The sequence below is a fragment of the Colias philodice genome, chromosome 3 (assembly GCF_061535455.1).
Source record: "Colias philodice isolate Cphi_HAF_F1 chromosome 3, ilColPhil1 Martin Lab GWU primary, whole genome shotgun sequence".
Classification (NCBI taxonomy): domain Eukaryota; kingdom Metazoa; phylum Arthropoda; class Insecta; order Lepidoptera; family Pieridae; genus Colias; species Colias philodice.
Genome location: NC_143088.1, coordinates 2951602 through 2972651, shown reverse-complemented (window position 1 = coordinate 2972651; position 21050 = coordinate 2951602). Strand labels below are relative to the sequence as shown.

The 21050-nt window shown below is 35.8% G+C and overlaps 3 protein-coding genes across 3 annotated transcripts; all 3 read right to left on the bottom strand.

Annotated features, from left to right (window-relative positions):
- Positions 1–688: 688 nt before the first annotated feature.
- Positions 689–4268, bottom strand: LOC149489456 (chymotrypsin-2-like). Its single transcript, XM_089715054.1, has 5 exons — positions 4217–4268; positions 2899–3283; positions 2229–2475; positions 1847–2002; positions 689–850 (listed from the first exon to the last, which is right to left on the bottom strand). The coding sequence occupies exons 1-5, from the start codon at positions 4266–4268 to the stop codon at positions 689–691; spliced, it is 1002 nt and encodes a 333-aa protein (XP_089571180.1).
- Positions 4269–6965: 2697 nt separating this feature from the next.
- On the bottom strand, positions 6966–12284 carry LOC149489455 (uncharacterized). The gene has a single exon (XM_089713099.1). It carries the CDS (start codon positions 9893–9895, stop codon positions 7952–7954), a length of 1944 nt encoding a protein of 647 aa, XP_089569225.1. The 5' UTR covers positions 9896–12284; the 3' UTR covers positions 6966–7951.
- Positions 12285–15911: 3627 nt separating this feature from the next.
- On the bottom strand, positions 15912–20480 carry LOC149489454 (chymotrypsin-2-like). Its single transcript, XM_089715053.1, has 5 exons — positions 20429–20480; positions 18142–18526; positions 17472–17718; positions 17090–17245; positions 15912–16073 (listed from the first exon to the last, which is right to left on the bottom strand). The coding sequence occupies exons 1-5, from the start codon at positions 20478–20480 to the stop codon at positions 15912–15914; spliced, it is 1002 nt and encodes a 333-aa protein (XP_089571179.1).
- Between the last annotated feature and the right edge of the window lie 570 nt (positions 20481–21050).

Below are 21050 nucleotides of genomic sequence, written 5' to 3'. Positions count from 1 at the left end.
GGTCCTGTTGGTCTTAGCCTGATGGTATATAAGCCTATAGCCTTCCTCGATAAATGGGCTATCTTTCACCGAAAGAATTTTTCAAATCGGACCAGTAGTTCCCGAGATTAGCGCGTTCAAACAAAAACAAACAAACAAACTCTTCAGCTTTATAATATTAAGTATAGATTATTAAAGCTCGCGATGAGCTTTCTTCTTTTTCTTTCATATAAATAAATTGTGTCAGATGAGTTAAGAACTCATAGGTTACCAGAAAAAGTTATATAATATAAAAGTTTATTATTGTCTTTTAGTGCACTTAAATCAAAGCTTTTTGCTTATAGCTATAAAGATAGTGAAAGAGCTCTCTCACCGAGGGTCGGCTGTAAATAAGAGTTACACAATAGAAAAGCATGCTTACGACAGCTTTACAATAGCTCGTAACTAAAAAAGTACGTTTCAGAAGTGAAACTTCTTTGGCAAGATTCAATGACACCAAAATCGTCGCATTACTCCATTACGTGACGGTATTGTCAAGAAGCGACTTTGAAATTTTACTCTCAACGAGCCTAAGGAAGCTTCACTTCAAAAAAGAAAACATAATTTCAGGATAAACCTCGATATCAAGAAATAAAAAAATCGAATTAAATGCCTATATTTTATTCATTGATTAATACATAATGGCTACTATATCTTTATTCTGGTAAATTCATTCCTTATTATTACCAGTTTTATCTTTTATCCAATCGACGAAAGAATACACCTTGGTGAATACATCTGGATAGTTTAGACCACAAGGTTTAACGTTAAAAGACACAATGCCTATGATCTCACCATTTGCATCAGCAATAAGAGGACCGCCAGAGTCACCCTGGAAACATAAAGTTATACAGTAAAAAAGAGCGGTGTGCGAGCACACGTGTCAGAAGTGAAACTTCTTTGGCAAGATTAAAAGATACCAAAATTATCGCTTTACTCCATGACGTGACGGTATTGCCATGACCTTAAAATTTTACCCTCAACGCGCCTAATAAAGTTTCACTTCAATAAAATAAAGCTCGAAGTCGTGAAAATTATTTGAATGATAAGTTTGAAGAAATAATTTAAATTGTGCACCCTCACAATTTTTTTTAATTAATTGGTTCGGGGCCGGTTTCATCGTTTGCTATGTTTCAGATAGTCTGTATATAACTTTGTTTCATTTTCATTTATCACTACATAGTATAAAACAAAGTCGCTTTCTCTGTCCCTATGTCCCTTTGTATGCTTCAATCTTTAAAACTACGCAACGGATTTTGATGCGGTTTCTTTAATAGATAGAGTGATTCAAGAGGAAGGTTTTAGTATATAATTTATTAGGTTTTAGACAAAGCGGGCGAAGCCGCGGGCGGTAAGCTAGTTATTTATATTGAGCGGTGGTGGTTTAAATTAATATATTAATTGACTGACCGGTTGGCTTGGTTGGTAGTGGCCCTGCCTTCCAAGCCAGAGGTCGTGGGTTCGATTCCCACCCGGGGCAAATATTTGTGTGATGAACATAGATGTTTGCTCTGTGTCTGGGCGTTAATTATCTATGTATTTATTTTAAAAATAATATACATTTATGTATGTTTATCAGCCATCTGGTTTCCATAACACAAGCGAAAGCTTAGTATGGGATCAGATCGTGCCGTGTGTGAAAATTGTCCTGAATATTTATTTATTTTATTTATTTAATTATAATTTAATTTATATATCGATATAATGTAGCAAGCCATATGGATATGTACTATAGTCTAAAATATGCTGTTGTGAATTGGTAGTATATCTGTACAGACCACGTCACAATTTTATACTAAATCTGAAAAAGGCAAAAGAAACTATTCACCGAACATGTAGCTGCTCGTGGTCTCGATATTGCGCATATTTGGCTCTCTGATAACGGATATTGATTCTGGAATTTCCGGTAGTCTATCTTACATCCACCCAAAGATAATGTATACATAGTTAGCATTTGTAAATCGTCCGGTATTTCTTTACGGTTCTGAAAGATTAAATATTTATTTTATAGTAGACATTGTCAGGTATAAAAATTTCTATAAAAATGAAAATTTTCATTGCATAAAGCTCAATTTGACGAAGTATTTAAATAACTGGTTATGAGGTACTCTTTCGATTGAGATCCTTTACGTCAGTCTCAATAACGAGTTTGAAAAATATATATAATTTATTGCAATTTAGTATCGAATATATTATTATGAGCGACTCACGTTAATGTATCCCCATCCAATTGCTGTGGTTCTTGCTCGATCAGGGGTTTCCTTTGATGGCAAGGGTATGGGAGCGATTTTCGAGCCGAACTCGAATTCAATTTTTGTCCTAATAAGTGCGATATCGTTACGCAACGATGATCTATTAAATTTCTCATGATTTACTATTTTGTCCACTTCATATCTGGAGCCGCCTGATGAAAGTTTGTTGGTTCCAGCCACTACTGTTATTTGTTTAGCCTGTAAACTACAGAAATAATATGTATAAGAAATGAGTTGACTATTTTTTTTTCTTATTTTAGAATTTCCAATCTTTCAAGTATGAAGAGGTTCTAGGATAGGATATTATCTACCGTATTATTTATTAAGATGAAAGCATCTAATACATATTATGAAGGCGAAAGTTTGTAAGGATGTATGGATGTTTGTTACTCTTTCACGTAAAAACTACTGAACCGATTACAATGAAATTTAGCACACATATAGAGGGTAACTTGGATTAACACATAGGATAGTTTTTATCCCGGAAATCCCACGAGAACGGGAACTATGCGGGTTTTCCTTTGCAAACGCGGGCGTAGCCGCGGGCGGAAAATCGGAAATCTAGTACAATTGTAAAAAAAATGATTTCATTTCCACTACATAATATTTTGTTATTCATGATATTTACTCTTTCATGCAATGGGCAGCTGTCAACACCCATTTTGAATAGATGATGGAACCGCCGCAGAAGTGGAATTCCGTCCAAGTGCTTCTCTTCAGCGATACTTGGTGTGGGTACGCTCCGTCTGGTGCTTTTTCACCTCCAACTATTTTAGTGTCGACTTCATTGTTGCTAATTAATGGTACTTCTTCACCGTCTCCTTCTCCGTTGCCTTCATAAGGAGGTGCTATGTCATCGTCTTCTTCAGCATTAGCTTCAATTGAACGTATTTTACTAATTTCACCGTTGTCTTCAAATGAAGCCATTCCTTCTGCTACTGCTACTGTATCGGAGTCTTCATTATTGTCTTCGCTAAAAGGTGCCACTTTATCGTCGCCTTGTAGAGTAGCCCCTGCAATCAATTTTATTAATTTATAATCCGAACCTTAATATAACTTTTTGTATATCTGGAATGATGTACACTGATACTGACTTAAGAATTAGTGTTATAGTTGTTTGAACGCCCTCATCTCAAGAAAAAAGTAGATCTAATTGAAAATATATTTTGGGTTGGATAGTCCATTTGTGGAGGAACGTTTTAATTTATATTTAACATCACGCTTCAACCAATAGAAACAGACGTGAAAATTTTAGTAAAATATTTATTTTGAGAGGAAAAGAAATTGCAGAATACAGAATTCTACTGGTGAAGCAATTTTCAAAATCGGCTTTAGTTTAGAAATAGTAACAACTGTAATTTAATTAATTATCTTAATTTTAAGTTATTTAAAATAGTATTGGATTTTGGGGGAATAGTTAGTATTGTATTGTTTATTTGTACTGTTTTCTTTAATATGGTCGACTTAAATATGTTTCGGAACAAGTAGCAAAACGGTTGCCATAAAAATAAGATTGGGTTATAAAAACAGCATAGTAAAAAGTTTACAGATTTTTTTAATTTCAGTGAATAGATGCAATTGAATTCGTAGCAGCTATATGTTCCTATTTTAAAATTTACGATTGAAAGCAATTTAAATTTTAATATATAAAGTAATTTAGGACATACACTTATACGAGTATGGTGAGTATCTCCACTGTTCAATCTATACTAATTTTATAAAGCTGAAGAGTTTGTTTGTTTGAACGCGCTTATCTCAGGAACTAATGGTCCGATTTGAAAAATTCTTTCGATATTAGACAGCTTATTTATTGAGGAAGGCTATAGGCTATATATCATCACGCTCAGACCAACAGGAGAGGAGCCACGCGGGTGAAACCGCGGAGCGCAGCTAGTTAAACATAAAAAACAATATATTTTATAAAATATATAAAAAAAAAGACTTACCATTTGCTATCCAAGCTGTTGATAGCAAGAATACAACAAACAATTTCAACATCGTGATGTCTGCTCGATTAATAGTAGCAATCGAATTTTCTGCTAATTTATATGATTATTGAAAGTAAGGAAGGATCCACACGACGTTTGGATAAATTATTTTTATAATTAACGTCTCTGTATTCTTATGTATATTTTAGCAGCAGCGAATTAAAAAAATGTTTTACCATTCCAAAGCTAAATTTTGTACAGAGGATATCTTTTATTTTCCATATTTTTTATATAAACTAAATTAATTGAATTAAGCTTTGTACTTAAGTACATGTTATAGTGAAAAAGCTTAATTTTTATATTCAAGGGTTGCGGACCTAAAGGGTTAAACGGGACCATCAAAAATAAGGCACAAAGCCTATATTATATTATGTATCCATAATATTATGTACAATAGGCGATTCGTCTCGCGCTTCGCGATCTCTTAACTTTATTTGACATTTTTTTGATATAGGTATAAACTATAAACGTTTCATAATTTACCTCATCATTATTTCTTAGTTGTTAACTTGTTTTGAAGTTCACTGCAATCAGTATTGAACATGTTAAGAGCAGACAAAAGAGCCGTTTTTCCATACAAACGTAGTTCCCTGTTCCTCCCTTGATTGTGCCACTAGAGCAATATATTTTTTACTATTAATCTATAGTAACTTTAGCCATGTTCCTACGTTTTCATTTTTGTTATATCTAAATAATTATTAAAATAGATATGAATCTTTCAAAACGTAAGAAATAGGGCAGATTGTCCGTTATGTTCCGTCTTCCTTAAAACTAATTTTTGAACATTATATAAAATAAGCCAAACCTAAGAAAATAGCTTATACTTTTCTCTACTAAATTATGAAAGAATTAATTAAATCGGTCCAGTTTTGGAGGAGGAAACAGGGGACTACGGAACGTCTAATTTGCGTAATTTTCCTAGGTATTTTCGGCCCGAGCTGCAATTGTCCCTGAGGCCTGGCTTGATGCATATCGCGACAAATATTTGAAAAACATCAAATAAAAAAAAAATATCCTTGTTACCTCTGTTAGCTACCACAATCGAGAGTTTCGTACAGGAAATTATTGGGCGTCTCATCAAAATAAAGCTACTCACGAAAAATTAGCTTGATAGTAATCACTTGCAAAAATGGGCGATGGATCCTGAACTATTTGATTATGAGGAAATTTTGCATGATGTATGAGCCTTAAGGGCGAATGTACAATTTAAATTGTAAGATGATTTACATATTTTAATTCTAATCTTGATAGTAAATGAAATGGAAAATTATTAGTTGTTTTAGGCTTTTTTTACTTTTTAATTAACTCAAACTCCTGAGACATTTAATTATTCAGAGACTTCTTCTAGAAGGACATTTACAATTTACAATTGAGGTTTAACATTTACAATTTAAAGTCTAACCTTCGATATGTGTACTCATTTATTTTCTTATTTAGAGGTTTGTCATATCTTTTGTTTTTTAACACAAAAAATAATCGCTGCAATGGTGTTAATCGACTTTTTTCTCTATTGATTTGGTCCTAGATATTGTAATAATTGAACTGTTTGGCAATTTCTATAGTATTGAACATCTGTTTTCTCCAAACAGGTATTTTATTATCAAGATTTGATAATATACATCTCTTACCAAACCTAATCGTCTTAATTTCCAAGCAAGCGTATAAATATTAATGTAAGCACATAATATTTTAACACTTATGTACATATTATATTATGTTGACTTCACAAGCATTTTGAAAAATATTAATATGCAAGTAGGTACTATTAATTTCATATTCTACTCGCTCTGCCCCGCGGTTTTACTCGCAGTGCTCCGCTCCTGTTGTTCTTAGCGTGATGATAAGCCTTTCTCGATAAATGGGCTATGTAACACCGAAATAATTTTTCTAATCAGACACGTAGTTCCTGAGATTAGCAAGTTCTTCAGCTTTTTAATATTAGTATGGACAGATAGATAGAGAAATAACAATGAGGGGCCGGCTCAGATTGAATATTATTAAGAACAATGTCGATAATAGTATGACAATGATGATATCTGCGCCGGCCCTAAAAGTCCCTTAAAATTGTACTTATTCCCCTTTTGGTAGGTACTCTAAAAGAATAAAAATTCGATCCAATATCTCTATTACCTAACTGTTCTTCTGTTACACTCTTTATCTAAATAATGTATATTATAGGATATAAACTTACCTCTACTTAGAAAGAAACAAAGCTATTCATTGAACTCGAACAAACCTAACTTCAATTTTAGTGACGTTACATGCTCAATATCTCTGCTATCCCATAGAACAGGATCTTTAATTGTTATATTTATAGAATCTGTATATTTTTATTTCTTTAACCCCACATAAATCATCAGTGTAACGATCAGGCCCAAAGTCCTATGGGAGTTCGCCATTCTCCTTTAATTCGATTTTTGTTTAGCTTCAATCACCATGAAGTCATATTTGCTCGCTTTTACTGACAGGAGTGTTAAAGAAGTTTAAGATAATAAAAGAAAGCGTGTTAAATATAATAATTTCTTACATCGTACTGGATTTTTAATGATTTTTGTGTCCGAAGATGGTTGTCTAGATATTGAGGTAGGCTACTTTTTATCGTGGTGAAACATCTAATTTCCGTGGGGATAAAGATAGCGTTCTTGGGTTTTATGAGAGTTATAATAATACAAATAATAAAACCTTATTTATTCCATATCTCTCAAATTTACTGGTCGCGCCAATATAAAAATATACGTAAATATATTCTCGATATGAAAGTGGACTGTATTCAGATCTACGTGGTGTTAGCAAAGAGGGATAGACAGGATACACACGGCACGTACCTCGTCGGAGGGAGTAGCGTCCAGAACACACGCGCCGCCACGCGGTCAGGGTCCTCCAGCTCGCGGCGGGCAAGAACGGCGTCCAGTCCCACACTCCACACAAACACACACGCGGCGGTGAGCGCGACCAAGGGCCGGGGCACGGGATACCCCGGTGGTGTTACAAGGGCACAATGCCTGATGATCTAGAGAGCCTCGTGGAAGCTCTCCGGCGGTGGCCGAGTCCCGAACCTCGCGAAGGAACGGAGCGAACTCGACTGACTGCAGCGACAAGCACGTCGCGTTCACGTCTTATTGGACGTGTCACGTGGTTAGTGACCACGCGATGATTGGTTGTGCTCGTATGTAGGGAAGGATGAAGGAACACACCACAAAATAATAAACATTTAATTTCTACATTTACTATTTTAATTATATTGGCGTTACCATATCCACCCGCCCTAAATGGGTCACCATTTAAAACCAATCATAAGATACAGCGAAAAACTATGACTCTAGGATCGCATAATGCGCGCGGGTTAATAAAAGTCCTAAGAGCCACGGCGGTAATATAAATAACAAATTCTATGGCTCTAGGAGCGCAAAATGCAAGCGGGATAATAAAAAATCCTAAAAGTCACGGCGGAAATATAACTAACTAATTCTATGACTCTAGGATCGCGTAATGCGAGCGGTGTATAAAAATTCCTAAAGTCACGGCGGTATTACAACTAACAAATTCTATGACTCTAGGATCGCGTAAAGCGAGCGGGGTGTAAAAAAATTCCTAAAGTCACGGCGGTATTATAACTAAGAAATTATAAACGAAAGCGGTGCAAAACTTAAAATTAAACTTAACTAACTGCGGTAATATACTAATGCGATATAACTATTGTCTTGGAAGCGGACATAAACGAACGACCGGGCGAAGGTAAGTTCCCTTGGCGGTTCTAACTGTACAAACGCGCGCGACGTCGTCCTTTGAAGGATGTACTTTCTCTACGACGGCTAAAGGCCAGGTTAGGGGCGGTGCATTATCATTTATTACAACCACGACCGTTCCAGGAGTAATAGGTGTCGAAGGCGTATTCCATTTCTGCCTAACCTGCAAACCGTGTAAGTATTCCATTCTCCAACGTTTCCAAAACGACTGAACTAACTTGTCCAGTAGCGAATGCCTATCAAGCAAACTGACGTGATCAGATTTGACTTGCGGCGCGGGTAAAGCTAATAAAAGCGCGGTATTTAAAATAACACGAAACAAATGCGTTATGATATACATATATTTAATATGATAATAATCAATGATCATGATAATTATGTGATCATTGCGCGGTAATATCACTGGATGCTTATGTGCACATTCCAGGGCGGAATCGCTTAGACGTCCGATGAGGATAAGTCTGTTGCGAATAAAAGGCTTCAAGCGGTTGAAAGCCTGCGAATAAAGTTTATAATAGAGTATATTGTAATACTCCTCTGCAAAATATTCATTTTGCAGGGCGGGAATAATTTTATTCTCAGCGAAATTAGGTTCCTCTACGGTCATCATAACACCGCGGCGGGTTAATAATATAAGGAACCTATAAATATAAAATACACGACGCGACGAGACGCGAAGGGCGGTATCGTATAAAGCGCAATGCTTTATAGGCGGGCACACAGTGTGCGCTAATAATTTTCGTTCGGGAATGTCTGCGATAGACTCACCATCGAGACTCCTAAGAGGCCAATCAGATGGGTCCGAACGAGCCCACTGGGGTCCGTGGAACCACAGAGGGTGCGGTACGAGATTTTGTGGCGTAATGCCACGCGAAAGAATATCAGCGGGATTTTCAATACCAGAAACATGGTAGAAATTATTTGATGGGATGTTATACACGACTGTGGGAGCAACGAAGCCCATCATGTCCCACAGACGGGCGGTAATTGACAAGATGGAGTGCTTAGTGCACATCACATCGGCGGGAGCGGTAATTTTAAAATAAAAACAATTATGAACAGTAGACCAATGCAGACCAAGTAATTTATGTTGCACGGTCTTATCAAACTCCACCGCGGAGGGTAAAAGTTTGTGCGAAGCGGGAAGATTATCTAACACATTTTTACTATTACTATTCCATTTAACTAGATCCCACTGAGCTCCCCTATACAAATCGATGAGCTGCTGCGACGCGGAAACTGCTTCACATTCCGTGGGAATAGAGAAGGCGATATCATCCATATACAACGAGGAAGACGCAATGCCACTCGCGAGCGGATATTTCGCGCCGTCATCTTCTACGAGCTGTCTTACCGTGCGTAGTGCATGATAAGGACTAGACTTGATGCCGAAGCAAACTCGATTAAATTGATAAAGAAGTAGCGGATCCTGCGGGCTGAAACGATATAAAAAACATTGAAAACGACGATCAAGCTCACGCACGAATATCTGCAGAAACTGTTGGCGGCAATCGGCGGTCATGGCAATCGCGTGGAGACGAAAACCTAAAATTATTGTAAACAAATTGCCTTGTAAATTCGGCCCAACATGCAGAAGGTCATTCAACGAACGCTGGCTTCCAGAAGTTGGCATGCTAGCATCTAAAACCATGCGCAGCTTAGTCGACGATTTATCCTCGCGCAGAACAGCGTGATGCGGTATAATATAAATAGGTGTAGGGTCACGCGGATCATACGGAGGCGCGGGTGAAATATAATTTTTCGTTAGATAATCTTTTATGACGTCATCATATGCCAACCTTAATTTAGGTGAAGCTTGAAGCTTTCTTTCGAGGCATATGAAACGTTTTGCGGGCAATATTAAATGAGTCACCGAGAGTGAAGAAATCATCCTTAAATGGAAGCGAAACAATATATCTACCACTCACGGGGTCGCGGGTTGTAGTTAATTTATAATATTCTTCACATTCAACATCATCGGGATGTTGAACGGGCGGTGCGGTAGGAAGCTCCTCGAGCTCCCAAAAACGCCTGACTAATGAGTCAATAGCGGCGGTCTCTTGAACGTGACAACACGTCAAGGGCGGTTTATGTATGTTAGGTATGGTGGGTACTGAACCCATTATTACATAGCCTAACACCGTGCGCAATGCAGCGGGCGCCGACGAGTCACGAGATGCATGAACTACGTCGGGGAGAAGCAGATGAGGGAACAGAGAAGCACCGATTAATAAATCGATTTTATTTGGCGTACCAAAACTCTCATCTGCGAGCGGTAAATGCGAAATATGCGATAAGACAGAAGTGTCTATAACAGCGGTAGGTAGTAAATCCGTAACATGATCAACAACTAGCGGTGAAATATTAAAAGATATGTTGTTGTCAAGACGTGAATAAAATTTTATATTTACGGAATTACTATTTACAATTTTTTCTGAACCACCGAACCCCTTAATAATAGTACGTTCGGTTTTCTGCGGTTTAATACCTAAACGTTCACAACATTCATTCGTAATGAAGTGACTTTGCGAAGCGGAATCTAAAAGCGCGCGAATAACAAGCCGTTCGCCTTTACAATTATAAGATACGACTTCAGCGGTTGATAATAAAATAGTACATTGTTTATTCGCGGGCGCGTTGCATTGAAATGCGTTATCAGTATCAGCTGTATAGCTAGCGGTACATAGCGCAATGTCGGAGCGGACGCACTCGCCCGACGCGGACGGCGGTGACGGCGCAGGCAACGGCGGTGTGCTGCGCGGCGGGGGGTGAGACGCAGGCGCGGGAATGGAAGATTCGCGTTTCAAATGTAACATCGTATGATGTTTTAATTTACAAATGCGGCAATTAAAATTAGACGAACAACTAGAAACTCGATGTTTTATACTGAGACAATTTATACACGCGTTTCTATCCTTTACGTATTTCAAACGTTCCTGCGGACTCATTTTATGAAAACTTGAACATTTAAATAAATGTTGATGCGTAATATTTTTACAAAGACAACTATAAGCGGAATCAGCGGTTGTTACGTAAGACTGATACGTCTTAGGCGGTGCGGAAGAAGTATTATTTAAACTGCGGTTATAATTATTCTTTCGAGGCGGTTTATTTATTCCCGAATTTGTGGAAGGATGAATGCGTTCTAATACCTTCGCACGAGTTTGAATAAATTGAACTAAGTTATCAAAAGTAGGCATTTCACTACCAAACTTAGTCTCGAAAGCGCGAACAGTATCTGAGTCTAACTTCTTCAACGCGATATGAACAATCATTAAATCTGTAATATTATCTAACTTTATATTCTGTAAGGCGCGCACTGCGCTAATAAAGTTATCAGTAAATAAATCAAAGTTTGTTGCGGACGCACAATGCAAAGGTTTAAAATCAAACATTTGATTTAAATACGCGGAAACTAACATACGTTTATCATCATATTTATTTTTTAAAGTTTGTAAAATTAAATTATAATTTTCAGCGGAGGGGGTTATACCAGCTATAACAGTTGTGGCCTTCCCCGTTAATTTACCTAGTAAATAATATAAACGCTCGGCATCTGTAAGGCCGGGATTGTTATGAACAACTGATTCAAAATTCGAAAGAAACAGCGGAAATGAGCGAATATCACCCGAAAATGGTACTAATTCGATAGGCGGTAATTTAGGCCTATTTTTATGCAAATTATTAATATCTCCGTGTGACGGACTTGGTTGCGAATATTGCGATTTAATTCTTATAACTCTGCTATATAAAGACTCGAATGCAACGAGGCTTTTATAATCAGGTTTCGCGGTAGGTGTTAATAATAATAAGCGAGTATTGTATTCGTCTAAACACTTTTCAAATCTTTCACGTAATGATTCTATCTGCGCGGACTCGTCAAGGAAACTTTCCATAAGCGAGGCGTTGTTACGAACGTTTAAAGACAAATCATACATTTGTTGCACCATTTCGAATATAACTTCGCGTTTAGCTAATAACATGGATAACTGCGAATCATTTATATCTTCCGAATCATTAACATCCGAAGCGTCACTATCAGGTAACTTAGTCATTTTCTTAGGCGGCATTTTTAATAACAAAAGTATATATTCAAACAGAGAATGTTACAATACAAGTTACAATAACAAGTAATACGACTAAATAAAGTAGGTCAGCGACGCAAGCGTAATATGAACCGAGTATGAATTTTCAATATGGTCGGATTATAACAGCGGATCGCGGAATGACCTAGATAACGTTATAAATTTCGAGCGCGGGTAGCGGATAAATAAATATGATGAAATATTATGTTCGATTTATAATGATTTTAGCGTTATAACTGCGGATAAACGATATGAATATAGTTTTAATTAACTATTTTAATAATAATATACGCGTAACTTAATGTTACGGGCGGAATAAAATATATTTTAAGCAAAAAATAATAGATGACGCAATGTCGATCTATGCGGTATATTATAGTTATTTCACAATGAATGTACTATTAAATCGCTTATTAGGGCCTACAATGAGTATCCTAATAAGGGCGGGTTTAAAATATATTTTATATGAATAGTAGAAGACGCATTGTCGTTCTATTATATGCGGTATATTATATAGTATTTCGCATTGAAGATACTACTAATCGCTTATTAGGGCCTACACAATGAGTATCCTAACAAGGGCGGTGGAATCATCAGGTATTTATACGGAATGACCAAACAATGGTTACTATCCGGGTCGAAGGTACCACTCTATGGTTACTATCCGGGTCGAAGGTACCACTCAATGGTCGCGCCAATATAAAAATATACGTAAATATATTCTCGATATGAAAGTGGACTGTATTCAGATCTACGTGGTGTTAGCAAAGAGGGATAGACAGGATACACACGGCACGTACCTCGTCGGAGGGAGTAGCGTCCAGAACACACGCGCCGCCACGCGGTCAGGGTCCTCCAGCTCGCGGCGGGCAAGAACGGCGTCCAGTCCCACACTCCACACAAACACACACGCGGCGGTGAGCGCGACCAAGGGCCGGGGCACGGGATACCCCGGTGGTGTTACAAGGGCACAATGCCTGATGATCTAGAGAGCCTCGTGGAAGCTCTCCGGCGGTGGCCGAGTCCCGAACCTCGCGAAGGAACGGAGCGAACTCGACTGACTGCAGCGACAAGCACGTCGCGTTCACGTCTTATTGGACGTGTCACGTGGTTAGTGACCACGCGATGATTGGTTGTGCTCGTATGTAGGGAAGGATGAAGGAACACACCACAAAATAATAAACATTTAATTTCTACATTTACTATTTTAATTATATTGGCGTTACCATTTACATTAATTAAAATGATTATTAGTATTGTTAGTATGTTGTTATTCTAGTTAGTTAATGTTAGTATGATTTATTTATTTAATGAGGTATGGATCTCGTCGTAAAGGCCTCCTCCATTTTCTTCTACAGGTTTCTATCTATTCCTTTATTTATTCAATTCTTTCCCGCAATCTCTATAACATCAACAGCCCACCTTTTGAGTGGACGTCCAACTTTTCTTTTTCCCAATACTGGTCCCTTCCATTTGGTCGTTAGCCATGTCCACCTTTTTTGCGAGTTAAAAGTATCTAATTCTTAATCTTTTTCTCGTGTCAATGAAAATTCATTACAATACTAAAATTTTACTTTATAAATACCTATGCAATTTTTCCTTTCAGTTACAGAACTCAATATATATCAATAATTAAGAAGACAATAAACTTTTAATTTAAATTTACACGCACAAAATAAACAATTGTATGTTGTTGCTGTTAACAGTAAATAATGCGTTTTTTTAATTTTCTTGAAATGCTATAGAGGCTCGTGCACAATTATGCAGTAAGATTTTTTTTTCATAATAATATGTATTTTCTATAGTGGTGTGCCTCAGGGCACATTCATGGGTCCATTTTTACTTTTATCATACATTAATGGTTAGCGTCTGATATTATATCTGTATGTGTTATAGCTAATGATAAAAATAGGATAATCCATTATGCGATTGGAATAAAAACTTTACCTTTAAATTTAACAGGAAGAGAAATTTGATTAAAATCCATAGTGATATAAAATTGAAGAATTTGAAATATTTTATACTGGTATTTAACGGTTTTACAAAGGTTAACAATGAACATAGCTTTACATATTCAAAATGGTATATATTAAAAACAATTTCGCTGAAAACAAATAAACGTATTTTCCTGAAGCAATCAAGATGTTTAAAATTATTATTTTTTCTTTCTTTATTGTACCTTGGGTGGAGGCGGGTAAGTAAAATTAATATTAAAAGGTTTCAAATATCATTAATTAATACTGAATTTGTTGAAACTTATTGATAAGATAGTGAATGAGAGAATTCCTTTATGAAATAAGGAAAGTTAATTTTTTTTTCGTTTCAAGTTTTCACAATGTTATACGGTTTAGAATTTTGGGTAACATATCCAGCAAAACTTATTTGACTAACCCTGACCTAACCCTGAAAATCAGTGTCACATGGATTCAAGTGATGAGTGACGTAGCAGTAGACTATAATGTCGACCAATAATGTGCGAGGGTGTGTAGCGAGGAATGTGTTTATAAATAACCAATGGTATCGCTCCAAACTTCAAACCAAATGAAGCGATATGATTGGTTATTTACAAACACATTCCTCGCACATTATTGGTGGAAATGCACCATATTTATGGAAATACCTTATTCTTCTTTACTTCATTTGTTTGATTTCTCATTTTATTCCTTTTACTTATTTCTTACTAGATTTCCGCCCGCGGCTTCGCCTGCGTTTTCAAAGGAAAACCCGCATAGTTCCCGTTCCCGTGGGATTTCCGGGATAAAACCTATCCTATGTGTTAATCCAAGTTACCCTCTATATGTGTGCTAAATTTCATTGTAATCTGTTCAGTAGTTTTTACGTGAAAGAGTAACAAACATCCATACATCCATACATCCATACATCCATACATCCATACATCCTTACAAACTTTCACCTTTATAATAGTATTTCTTATTAGATTTATTGAATGTGTTGGGTTAGGTGTGTTTTTTATTATAGTTATTTGTTTTATTGTGATATTAATTAATGTCGATAAATAAGTAAATAAATACAAAGGATAGTAATAATTCTATCTATTAGAATTTTAAATATAAATATGAGTATCTGCTTATGCTATTACTAGATGTGCCGCGCTGTTTCACCCGCGTGGCTCAGGTCCTGTTGGTCTTAGCCTGATGGTATATAAGCCTATAGCCTTCCTCGATAAATGGGCTATCTTTCACCGAAAGAATTTTTCAAATCGGACCAGTAGTTCCCGAGATTAGCGCGTTCAAACAAAAACAAACAAACAAACTCTTCAGCTTTATAATATTAAGTATAGATTATTAAAGCTCGCGATGAGCTTTCTTCTTTTTCTTTCATATAAATAAATTGTGTCAGATGAGTTAAGAACTCATAGGTTACCAGAAAAAGTTATATAATATAAAAGTTTATTATTGTCTTTTAGTGCACTTAAATCAAAGCTTTTTGCTTATAGCTATAAAGATAGTGAAAGAGCTCTCTCACCGAGGGTCGGCTGTAAATAAGAGTTACACAATAGAAAAGCATGCTTACGACAGCTTTACAATAGCTCGTAACTAAAAAAGTACGTTTCAGAAGTGAAACTTCTTTGGCAAGATTCAATGACACCAAAATCGTCGCATTACTCCATTACGTGACGGTATTGTCAAGAAGCGACTTTGAAATTTTACTCTCAACGAGCCTAAGGAAGCTTCACTTCAAAAAAGAAAACATAATTTCAGGATAAACCTCGATATCAAGAAATAAAAAAATCGAATTAAATGCCTATATTTTATTCATTGATTAATACATAATGGCTACTATATCTTTATTCTGGTAAATTCATTCCTTATTATTACCAGTTTTATCTTTTATCCAATCGACGAAAGAATACACCTTGGTGAATACATCTGGATAGTTTAGACCACAAGGTTTAACGTTAAAAGACACAATGCCTATGATCTCACCATTTGCATCAGCAATAAGAGGACCGCCAGAGTCACCCTGGAAACATAAAGTTATACAGTAAAAAAGAGCGGTGTGCGAGCACACGTGTCAGAAGTGAAACTTCTTTGGCAAGATTAAAAGATACCAAAATTATCGCTTTACTCCATGACGTGACGGTATTGCCATGACCTTAAAATTTTACCCTCAACGCGCCTAATAAAGTTTCACTTCAATAAAATAAAGCTCGAAGTCGTGAAAATTATTTGAATGATAAGTTTGAAGAAATAATTTAAATTGTGCGCCCTCACAATTTTTTTTAATTAATTGGTTCGGGGCCGGTTTCATCGTTTGCTATGTTTCAGATAGTCTGTATATAACTTTGTTTCATTTTCATTTATCACTACATAGTATAAAACAAAGTCGCTTTCTCTGTCCCTATGTCCCTTTGTATGCTTCAATCTTTAAAACTACGCAACGGATTTTGATGCGGTTTCTTTAATAGATAGAGTGATTCAAGAGGAAGGTTTTAGTATATAATTTATTAGGTTTTAGACAAAGCGGGCGAAGCCGCGGGCGGTAAGCTAGTTATTTATATTGAGCGGTGGTGGTTTAAATTAATATATTAATTGACTGACCGGTTGGCTTGGTTGGTAGTGGCCCTGCCTTCCAAGCCAGAGGTCGTGGGTTCGATTCCCACCCGGGGCAAATATTTGTGTGATGAACATAGATGTTTGCTCTGTGTCTGGGCGTTAATTATCTATGTATTTATTTTAAAAATAATATACATTTATGTATGTTTATCAGCCATCTGGTTTCCATAACACAAGCGAAAGCTTAGTATGGGATCAGATCGTGCCGTGTGTGAAAATTGTCCTGAATATTTATAATAATATATATAATTTATTTAATTATAATTTAATTTATATATCGATATAATGTAGCAAGCCATATGGATATGTACTATAGTCTAAAATATGCTGTATGAAATATGCTGTTGTGAATTGGTAGTATATCTGTACAGACCACGTCACAATTTTATACTAAATCTGAAAAAGGCAAAAGAAACTATTCACCGAACATGTAGCTGCTCGTGGTCTCGATATTGCGCATATTTGGCTCTCTGATAACGGATATTGATTCTGGAATTTCCGGTAGTCTATCTTACATCCACCCAAAGATAATGTATACATAGTTAGCATTTGTAAATCGTCCGGTATTTCTTTACGGTTCTGAAAGATTAAATATTTATTTTATAGTAGACATTGTCAGGTATAAAAATTTCTATAAAAATGAAAATTTTCATTGCATAAAGCTCAATTTGACGAAGTATTTAAATAACTGGTTATGAGGTACTCTTTCGATTGAGATCCTTTACGTCAGTCTCAATAACGAGTTTGAAAAATATATATAATTTATTGCAATTTAGTATCGAATATATTATTATGAGCGACTCACGTTAATGTATCCCCATCCAATTGCTGTGGTTCTTGCTCGATCAGGGGTTTCCTTTGATGGCAAGGGTATGGGAGCGATTTTCGAGCCGAACTCGAATTCAATTTTTGTCCTAATAAGTGCGATATCGTTACGCAACGATGATCTATTAAATTTCTCATGATTTACTATTTTGTCCACTTCATATCTGGAGCCGCCTGATGAAAGTTTGTTGGTTCCAGCCACTACTGTTATTTGTTTAGCCTGTAAACTACAGAAATAATATGTATAAGAAATGAGTTGACTATTTTTTTTTCTTATTTTAGAATTTCCAATCTTTCAAGTATGAAGAGGTTCTAGGATAGGATATTATCTACCGTATTATTTATTAAGATGAAAGCATCTAATACATATTATGAAGGCGAAAGTTTGTAAGGATGTATGGATGTTTGTTACTCTTTCACGTAAAAACTACTGAACCGATTACAATGAAATTTAGCACACATATAGAGGGTAACTTGGATTAACACATAGGATAGTTTTTATCCCGGAAATCCCACGAGAACGGGAACTATGCGGGTTTTCCTTTGCAAACGCGGGCGTAGCCGCGGGCGGAAAATCGGAAATCTAGTACAATAGTAAAAAAAATGATTTCATTTCCACTACATAATATTTTGTTATTCATGATATTTACTCTTTCATGCAATGGGCAGCTGTCAACACCCATTTTGAATAGATGATGGAACCGCCGCAGAAGTGGAATTCCGTCCAAGTGCTTCTCTTCAGCGATACTTGGTGTGGGTACGCTCCGTCTGGTGCTTTTTCACCTCCAACTATTTTAGTGTCGACTTCATTGTTGCTAATTAATGGTACTTCTTCACCGTCTCCTTCTCCGTTGCCTTCATAAGGAGGTGCTATGTCATCGTCTTCTTCAGCATTAGCTTCAATTGAACGTATTTTACTAATTTCACCGTTGTCTTCAAATGAAGCCATTCCTTCTGCTACTGCTACTGTATCGGAGTCTTCATTATTGTCTTCGCTAAAAGGTGCCACTTTATCGTCGCCTTGTAGAGTAGCCCCTGCAATCAATTTTATTAATTTATAATCCGAACCTTAACCCTAGAACCGTACCCTGGGGTACAAATGAAAAAAAATTCAGAAAATCTTCTATATCTTTTTTTCTAAACAACGGTTTCTTTTGCGCGTTCGTGTATTTGTCGGGGATGAGGAGCCACGTAGATACCGTATTCGATCAGTGGTCAAGCTATTGAGAACACGTCGTACGAACCTGTCGGGGTACTCCAGTACCCCTGGGTACTACGAACGTAAGTATTTTAAGGTTCATTTATTTTATTTTTTCGCCTTTTGGTCGTTTTATTTTATATATTTTATTGATAAATTTAATGTACAATTATAAGTTTACTTTACATTCATGTTATATACATACTGCTATTGTTAAATAGTGTAGGAATTTGTATTTTCAACAAATTTATGATTTGCTGCATGATTTGAATACCTTGAGTTATTCATTTTCTTTTTTTGATGGCAAATGATGGATGAATTTTGATTTTTTGTGGGAGGTGGAATAACAAGAAGAGCTGGTACTTGGTGAGGCATCAAAATATGAACCTGACGAAAAAATTTTAATTTTTTATTATAAAGAACTTCACCTAGGAGAACGATTTCAGTACATAACTTTGCCAATGTCTCTACAAATAAGTAATGGAGATATTTTAGGACAACAATTACCAATAACTGCAGGGACCACTGCTGTTTCAAAATCTGAGATGTAACTGTGAATATCCACGTTAAAATTCCGTCAGTCCCGCACACAGTGCAGGAAGTGAAAACTATTAATACATTTTGATCACCAACGTAAAGTGTGTGTAAATTGTAAAAAAATATAAAAATGCCATGATAAATTAAATTATTAGGACCTAAATGAATGTTAAGATGACCTTAATAAGTCAACATTTAATAAAAGTTAATAATCTTTTTGTAATCTTGTTTTTTTCATAGGGGTACACTTGTACCCCTGGGTACCGTTAATGAAATTTTAATATGGGTACGGTTCTAGGGTTAATATAACTTTTTGTATATCTGGAATGATGTACACTGATACTGACTTAAGAATTAGTGTTATAGTTGTTTGAACGCCCTCATCTCAAGAAAAAAGTAGATCTAATTGAAAATATATTTTGGGTCGGATAGTCCATTTGTGGAGGAACGTTTTAATTTATATTTAACATCACGCTTCAACCAATAGAAACAGACGTGAAAATTTTAGTAAAATATTAATTATTTTGAGAGGAAAAGAAATTGCAGAATACAGAATTCTTCTGGTGAAGCAATTTTCAAAATCGGCTTTAGTTTAGAAATAGTAACAACTGTAATTTAATTAATTATCTTAATTTTAAGTTATTTAAAATAGTATTGGATTTTGGGGGAATAGTTAGTATTGTATTGTTTATTTGTACTGTTTTCTTTAATATGGTCGACTTAAATATGTTTCGGAACAAGTAGCAAAACGGTTGCCATAAAAATAAGATCGGGTTATAAAAACAGCATAGTAAAAAGTTTACAGATTTTTTTAATTTCAGTGAATAGATGCAATTGAATTCGTAGCAGCTATATGTTCCTATTTTAAAATTTACGATTGAAAGCAATTTAAATTTTAATATATAAAGTAATTTAGGACATACACTTATACGAGTATGGTGAGTATCTCCACTGTTCAATCTATACTAATTTTATAAAGCTGAAGAGTTTGTTTGTTTGAACGCGCTTATCTCAGGAACTAATGGTCCGATTTGAAAAATTCTTTCGATATTAGACAGCTTATTTATTGAGGAAGGCTATAGGCTATATATCATCACGCTCAGACCAACAGGAGAGGAGCCACGCGGGTGAAACCGCGGAGCGCAGCTAGTTAAACATAAAAAACAATATATTTTATAAAATATATAAAAAAAAAGACTTACCATTTGCTATCCAAGTTGTTGATAGCAAGAATACAACAAACAATTTCAACATCGTGATGTCTGCTCGATTAATAGTAGCAATCGAATTTTCTGCTAATTTATATGATTATTGAAAGTAAGGAAGGATCCACACGACGTTTGGATACATTATTTTTATAATTAACGTCTCTGTATTCTTATGTATATTTTAGCAGCAGCGAATTAAAAAAATGTTTTACCATTCCAAAGCTAAATTTTGTACAGAGGATATCTTTTATTTTCCATATTTTTTATATAAACTAAATTAATTGAATTAAGCTTTGTACTTAAGTACATGTTATAGTGAAAAAGCTTCATTTTTATATTTAAGGGTTGCGGACCTAAAGGGTTAAACGGGACCATCAAAAATAAGGCACAAAGCCTATATTATATTATGTATCCATAATATTATGTACAATAGGCGATTCGTCTCGCGCTTCGCGATCTCTTAACTTTATTTGACATTTTTTTGATATAGGTATGAACGTTTCATAATTTACCTCATCATTATTTCTTAGTTGTTAACTTGTTTTGAAGTTTGCTGCAATCAGTGTTGAACATGTTAGAGCAGACAAAAGAGCCGTTTTTCCATACAAACGTAGTT

Bases quoted from the DNA above. Each gene is read 5' to 3' on its own strand.
- LOC149489454 (XM_089715053.1), bottom strand. From the start codon at position 20,480: ATGTTGAAATTGTTTGTTGTATTCTTGCTATCAACAACTTGGATAGCA. The intron at 17,246-17,471 runs GTGAGTCGCTCA...TTAATCTTTCAG, and splicing joins TTGGATGGGGATACATTAAC to AACCGTAAAGAAATACCGGA. The intron at 16,074-17,089 runs GTGAATAGTTTC...TTATGTTTCCAG, and splicing joins CACGAGCAGCTACATGTTCG to GGTGACTCTGGCGGTCCTCT.
- LOC149489456 (XM_089715054.1), bottom strand. From the start codon at position 4,268: ATGTTGAAATTGTTTGTTGTATTCTTGCTATCAACAGCTTGGATAGCA. The intron at 2,003-2,228 runs GTGAGTCGCTCA...TTAATCTTTCAG, and splicing joins TTGGATGGGGATACATTAAC to AACCGTAAAGAAATACCGGA. The intron at 851-1,846 runs GTGAATAGTTTC...TTATGTTTCCAG, and splicing joins CACGAGCAGCTACATGTTCG to GGTGACTCTGGCGGTCCTCT.
- LOC149489455 (XM_089713099.1), bottom strand. From the start codon at position 9,895: ATGATTTCTTCACTCTCGGTGACTCATTTAATATTGCCCGCAAAACGT.